The 7,019-nt window shown below is 41.1% G+C and overlaps 1 protein-coding gene across 1 annotated transcript; it reads left to right on the top strand.

Moving 5' to 3' along the window:
- Positions 1-198: 198 nt before the first annotated feature.
- LOC101846884 (sodium-dependent glucose transporter 1B) lies at positions 199-5,963 on the top strand. The gene is made up of 3 exons (XM_005098555.3): positions 199-410; positions 3,294-3,432; positions 4,420-5,963. Exons 1-3 carry the CDS (start codon positions 243-245, stop codon positions 5,673-5,675), a joined length of 1,563 nt encoding a protein of 520 aa, XP_005098612.2. The 5' UTR covers positions 199-242; the 3' UTR covers positions 5,676-5,963.
- The last annotated feature ends 1,056 nt before the right edge of the window (positions 5,964-7,019 follow it).

The raw sequence follows: 7,019 nt of genomic DNA, 5'->3' as shown, positions 1-7,019 counted from the left end.
CTCTCTCTCTCTCTCTCTCTCTCTCTCTCTGTCTGTCTCTCTCTCTCTCTCTCTGTCTCTCTCTCTGTCTCTCACTCTCTGTCTCTCTCTCTCTCTCTCTCTCTCTCTCTCTCTCTCTCTCTCTCTCTCTCTCTCTCTCTCTCTCTCTCTCTCTCGTATTAACACTTGTTTATCTATTTTCTTTTCTTTGTTTTTCGTGTTAGTGTATTAAGCTTATTACGAGACGAAATAAATGTTTAATAATGCCTTGCACCCAACAGGGTTTAAACGGCGGTCAGAGCGGTCCCGCTCTGCCAGACCTTCAGATCATCACCGGAACTCCAGACGTGGACATGGCCTCGTTTTTTCTCACCGCTGCCTGTGTTGGTCACATGACTGGAGCCATACTCTGCGGCATTATTTTCACACGGGTAAGCGTGAACTTGCTCCGTAGAGGATTGATTAGTTTTCTTCTTCGTCACATCTTCCACCTCCCTTCTCCCGCCCATCCCCTTTTTATCGCCTTTTCATGACATTAGATTTAAAGAAAAGGTTCAAACTGAGTCCTTTGATTAACATGTATAGTGTACAGTTTATAATTCTGCGTCTATTACTTTTGGAATACAAAGACGTTGCAAGGAGGGTTGAAGCCAATGCATCAACATTCGCATAACTACTCGAGAAAAAGCGTAAGATCCTGATAGAACACAACACAAATCCAACAGAAAGTACAAAGCAACAACTACGTGCTGCTAAATCAAACCTTCAAAGAGAAACCAGAAAGTGCGCCAATCAGTACTGGGACAAATTGTCATAATTATGCAAAAAAATCCAACAGGCAAGCGATACAGGTAACATCAGGGGAAAAAATGAAAAATTCAGAGTTGCTATTGGACCATCAGCAAACAAAGTGGCACCTCTCTGCGACAGGTGAACAGCTGACAGACAGGAAGAAACAATAGAAAGATTGGTGAAACATTATTTAGACTTATACTCAGAGGAGCGACGTGTTGATAGATGGCTACATGAGGCCATTCCTCGGCTCTCCGAAATGTCAGAACTTGATGCAACACCAACAGACGAGGAACTTTCTTCTGCAATCGATGAACTCGCTTGCGGTAAAGCAGCTGGAAGTGACAACATTCCTGCTGAAGTGCTGAAAATTCTCTACAAGCTACCAAAGACCTGTTGTATGAAAGCAGAAATTTCACATGACACGAGAGATGCCAAAATCACCACACTCTACAAAACAAAGGGGAAAAAGGGGACAAAAGAGGTTGCAACGACTATAGAGGTATCTCACTCTAAGCATCACTGGAAAAGCTTTCGCTAGGGTCATCCTGAAGCGACTTCAGAAACTAGCAGAAACAGTCCTACCATAGAGAGCCAATGCGGTTTCAGATCAAACCGCTCAACAATGGACATGATCTTTTCTATTCATCAGATGCAAGAAAAATGCAGGGAGCAACAACTGCCATTACATACTGCGTACGTCGATCTGACAAAGGCTTTTGATACAGTCAGTAGATCAGGACTGTACATGGTGCTTGTAAAAATTGGCTGTCCCCCAATACTGCTACAGCTCATCATTTCATTCCACGAAGATATGAAGGCCACCATTCAGTTTGACGGTTCAACATCAAACAGCTTCAACATCAATAGCGGAGTAAAGCAAGGTTGCGTCTTAGAACCAACCCTTTTTAGCACTTATTTTGCTGTCTTATTGCAAAACACATTCAAAGAGTCACCAGGGGATGTCTTCCTCCACTGGAGAACTGGTGGGTCGCTCTTTAAACTTGCTCGACTCAAGACCAAGACCAAGACCAAGATCAACAAAACAACAGTGCGAGACCTTCTCTTCGCCGATGATGCTGCTCTTGTTGTTCACAGTGAATCTACCCTACAAACAATGATGGACCGCCTATGCAACAGCATGCAAGGTCTTTAACTTGGTCATCAGTGTTAAGAAAACGGTCATCCTTACCCAAGTAGGAGTAGAGCAGAACCATATATGGCTGAACGACAAGGAACTTGAGACAGTGGACCAGTTCTGTTACGTGGGATCTACCATAAGCTACACTACATCACTTGATTATGAGATCAATATCAGGATAAGGAAAGCAGCAACAACTTTTGGAAGGCTGACAAAACGAGCGTGGGAAAACAAAAGATTAACCATCAAAACAAAGATCAAGATTTACGAAGTATGTGTCCTCAGCACACTCCTTTATGGATCTGAAACATGGACCTTGTACAGCAGACAAGAAAAGCGCCTCGACATTTTCCATCTCAGATGCTGCCGCAAGATCTTAGGCATTTCGTGGCGTGACAAGGTTACAAATATAGAAGTGTTGGCGCGGGCGAACCTCCAGAGCATGACAACTATCCTGTGTTAAATTTTTTTTAGATGGCTGGGCCATGTCAAGAGAATGAACGACAACCGGATTCCGAAGCAACGTCTCTATGGAGAACTTGCCCAGGGAAAGAGACCAAGAGGAAGACCTACATTGAAGTACAAAGACACCTGTAAAAACAGCTTATCTAAGCTTGGAGTAGATGTTAGCATCTGGGAAGAAATAGCCGAGGACAGGAAAACATGGAGGAAAATCATAAAGGAAAGAACTATAATGCTAGAGAGCAGCCTTAGAAACAACCAGGCTGAGAACCGCCAACGATGAAAGGAAAACAACGGAAATACAGAACTTCGATCTACGTCACTGACATGCAAGCACTGCGACAGAATCTGCGCTTCAAACATAAGAAAAATTAACCATGAAAGAAACTGCATGAAGAGACCATCTTAAGCTAAATTAACCGCCTGCATAGACGAAAAGAGCCATACATACATAGTGTACGACCAGTGAAAATAGGCCCTTTTGGTTCGAAAGTTACACTTTCTTGCTTTCCTACATCTTCTGCGACAAGTTTGTCATCTTTATCGGTGTCATCATTCATTGTCCTATTCATGTTATGAATTGTTATTGTTATTGACATGTTTAGGAGTTTAGATTTGGTTAGAATACTTTTGACAATCGTACACCACATCGGACCGGGCGGGGGTGGGGGGGGGGGGGGGGGAAGAAAAGAACAGGCAAAAACTACCCTCTATATAATAGAACAATGCTGGTGGGCTGTGCAGCAATAGTGTAACAGAAACCAACGCACCGCTTTCCTCCTTCCTCCTCTTACCGATGGATGCAGCACACTTATTAGAACAGAAAGATAGATGAACATGAAAAAAAAGAGGGGGGAAAGAATAAACTGTTCAAGTTTGTGTTTTTTCACTCTGAAATGATGTTCATCTTCTATTTCAGATTAATCCAAATGCGATTCTCTTCATTGCATCTTTCCTGATGGGGGTCGCAACAATTGCTGTGCCGTATTGTGATAGCTACGGTTCCATGATTTGTATCAGGATTGCTTATGGGTTCTTTCTAGGCATCGTTGACACAGGTAAAGGAAAGTAACAGAAGTTTATGAAATTAATTGATAAAAGCCGGCTTTCTTAATAATGATCTAAACAGTGCCGCAGGGAACGCAATATTTTTGCAATTGCAGCACACACACACACACACACACACACACACACACACACACACACACACACACACACACACACACACACACACACACTTTGTCATACGTTTGAGGTGCAACTGCAACCGCAGATTCCACATCCAGGGCTCAAGTAAAGAGCAGGTTGTGTTGGAGAGAAAGTACATGTAATTATGTAAACTACCTTTTCATACTTTTCCTTTAACAACCCCCCCCCCCCCTTGTATTTTCCCTGATGAGCTACACGCATACAGCATTGTAACGAAACCCATAGCGGTTGTCTCGTTAAAACAAATAGATCGACTAATGATAAAAATAATGCAGATAATTTCAACAGCGCGCTCTCCCGCAAACCAACAACACAGCTCCAGCTGCAAGCGCTATACAATACATGTACCTTCATCTCAACACCAAAAAAACATAAGTAAATTAACATGACGTATATATAGATGTATAAAATATATCATTTTCTACCTTCCTTCATTACGGTTCAAAGGTATGATCTTCTTTGTTTAAATCAACGGTTCTCAAACCTATTTTTTGGCATCCCTTCCCCCATCCCCTGGATCCTATGCCACACGATTTGCTTCCCTTCTTATATATACATGTATATATATATGCACGCACTAACACCACACACACACACACACACACACACACACACACACACACACACACACACACACACACACACACACACACACCCACACACGCACGCACGCACTCACACTGAGTGAGAACCATTGGTATATACTTTATGTGAGCCTTGCAGGAGAATGATTGTCATAATAATTGGGCTGTCGAGATAATGGTTACCAGTAACTCAAGATTTATGGAATTTTTCTTTTATTTCTACTACTGTATTTTCTCTTCCCTATCATTCAGGCGGCCACGCGGAACACATGCGACTGTGGGGTACAGAAGGCAGTGTCCTCATGCAAGTCATCCACTTTATGGCGGCTGTGGGTAGTCTCGTCTCTCCTCTCTACACGGAACCGTTCCTAGCTCCGAAATCTGACAAGAAGAGAACCAACTCCGCAGTGAGCCACCGAAACCTCACAGAGGGAACGACCGACACACATTTGGTTCTAGATAATCTTAATAATGGTAGTGGGGAAATTCTGAATCAGTCACATTATTTAGATATTACGAGAACATCTTTTATTGTCACGACAGAAGACTCATATAAACTCGAGCATCTTGCCTTACAAAATGGGACTTCTGGTATCCTCCTCGATACACAAATGAATCAAATGAACTCTTCGACAAATGTGCACTACGCTTACATGATAACGGGAATTTTTATACTGATCATATCCCTTCCTTTCTTGCTGTTTTGTGTCCAAAGCAGGCGTCAGAAAGAAGACGATGTCCAAGAGAAAAAGAAAGAAAATGCTACCGAGAAAGTAACCCAAAGAGATCTCCCAAGAGCTGTGGTGTGGCTGCTTTTGTTTTCTCTATGTTCCTTCTATTTCGTGTACTGCTGCATAGAAGACACGTTTGCCGTTCTGCTCATGACCTTCTTGGTTGAAGAATTTGATTTTGTTACCAAATCTCAGGGGGCTTATGCAACTGCTGTCTTCTTCGGTTCATTTGTGGTGTCTCGATTTTTATTGATTTTCATTTCCAATATTTTATCCCCGAAAACTTTGTTGGCTTTCTGCTGTGTCCTGTCTTCAATCACACTCGGCCTGTTTACCGTGAGTGCATCCTTCGGGGTCCTCACAGCTATGTTTGTGTTCATAGCTTGTGCAGGCCTTGGCATGTCCGCTGTCTTCCCTGCAGGCTTCTCCTGGTCTCACAGTGAGATTCTCAGAGTCACCGGTTTTGTTTCCTCTTGTATTCTCATAGCTTCTTCATCTGGCGCAATGGTAAACCCCCTTATTGTGAGCAAACTCATGAAAGAAGTAGACACAATGTGGTTCTGCTACCTATTATTGTGTCAATCTATTTTTCTGATTTGTATTTTTATATTTCTCTTAGCTGTCAATAGGTATGTTAACCATCGATATGGAAAGATGGAGGCAGATACTTTTCAAGAAATAGATAGCGGTACTTGTCAAAATAAGACAGAGCTCCAGGAGCCATTTATTTGTTCTCAGTCAAATGTCAACTGCAACTCTAAAGCAATACATGTTTAAATACAAAACTTAGTAGTGTCATACATCATGTATAAATAGTATTCTGGTTTCTTTAAAAAGTAACTTCATTTTCATATACACATCACTTTTTGTGACTGTTCCTTGGATAAATCAAAACTCAACAAAGACATTCTGATTGCATTGCAAATTTCTGCCCAGATATGTAAAGTATATTTTAGCTTTAAAAAAATTTCTACTTCCCGTTCTAAAGTAAACTGAGAAATCTGGAATTCCTTGAGAACATGGGATTCAAAATGTTATTGATGGAATGCATTACAAATGCTTAAAGCAACGGATTTGTCTTTGTATTTTATTATCTGTTCTCTCCAAATTCTTTCCTTTACCCTTCTGCTGCACAGAATTTCTCATATTTTACAATGTTGTCTATTCCACATAAGCACTTCCTTCAGCATTCTTGTACCCTTGTTTGTGTTCCTACGGTTTATGTATGGCTGGGTTCGTTTTCTGTTTCCTGCAGACGTTTTCTGGTCACTATTATATCTTCCTTTTTTTTTCTTTTAACATTCTTGAAAGTTTGCAGCAAGATAAATCTATTCCATGAGAGAGAGAGAGAGAGAGAGAGAGAGAGAGAGAGAGAGAGAGAGAGAGAGAGAGAGAGAGAGAGAGAGAGAGAGCAAAAGTGAGTACGCATGCACTACTGCACTGCAATCAACTTGTATTCTGATATATGAAGCAGAGCTTTTCTCATCTCTTCTCTTATTCTGTCTTCTCGCTCTACTTCCAATCTTTCATCTGATACCCCCTAGAAATGGCAAACACGACTGTCATTTTATTTTATGTGATGTACTGTTCCGATTATTAAAAATTTTCATTGCTGACTAAATAATCATGTAAACTGAGAAAAAAACAAAAAAACACTGAGAAATTTATTGTTTTAATGTGTTATATATTGTTAATTCCATGTTCCCTTGCGATGAAAAACATATTTACTATCTACCAACTGAAGTATAATTTACAGGAAATACAACTGAAACTAAAGTGAAAGTTATCTCCTCCAAAAAAAGAGAACATAAACTTGATGGCAGCCATTTTCTCAACTCCTCCTGCTTGAAACGGACGCCAAGTAATATTATAATAATAATATTATATCAAAGATAGTGAATAACAAGATGGGCCACTCAGCCAAAAAAGTGTCCGCAGGAAGTATGCTCTTTGCTTCAGATGGCGCTGCAGTCTGTTTTGAAGCTCTCTTTCGTTTTTCCAGAAGAAGAATAGGAATAGCACCTCCTTGCGTGCGCAGATCGACTGCTGTCATAGAATTCTACACTTAGTAGAATTCTGTGACTGCTGTTCATCAGCAGTTCGGGTACGTTCAGTGCGGAG

Source organism: Aplysia californica, unplaced genomic scaffold (assembly GCF_000002075.1).
Source record: "Aplysia californica isolate F4 #8 unplaced genomic scaffold, AplCal3.0 scaffold00186, whole genome shotgun sequence".
Taxonomy (NCBI): Eukaryota; Metazoa; Mollusca; class Gastropoda; order Aplysiida; family Aplysiidae; genus Aplysia; species Aplysia californica.
Note: the sequence above shows the minus strand (reverse complement) of the source record. Positions and strands in the feature narration are given on the sequence as shown.

What these genes read in the sequence shown, in the direction of transcription:
- LOC101846884 (XM_005098555.3), top strand. Translation starts at nt 243, where the DNA reads ATGCCTTGCACCCAACAGGGTTTAAACGGCGGTCAGAGCGGTCCCGCT. An exon ending in GCGGCATTATTTTCACACGG is followed by an intron (nt 411 to 3,293) that starts GTAAGCGTGAAC and finishes CTTCTATTTCAG; the next exon opens with ATTAATCCAAATGCGATTCT. An exon ending in TCTAGGCATCGTTGACACAG is followed by an intron (nt 3,433 to 4,419) that starts GTAAAGGAAAGT and finishes CCTATCATTCAG; the next exon opens with GCGGCCACGCGGAACACATG.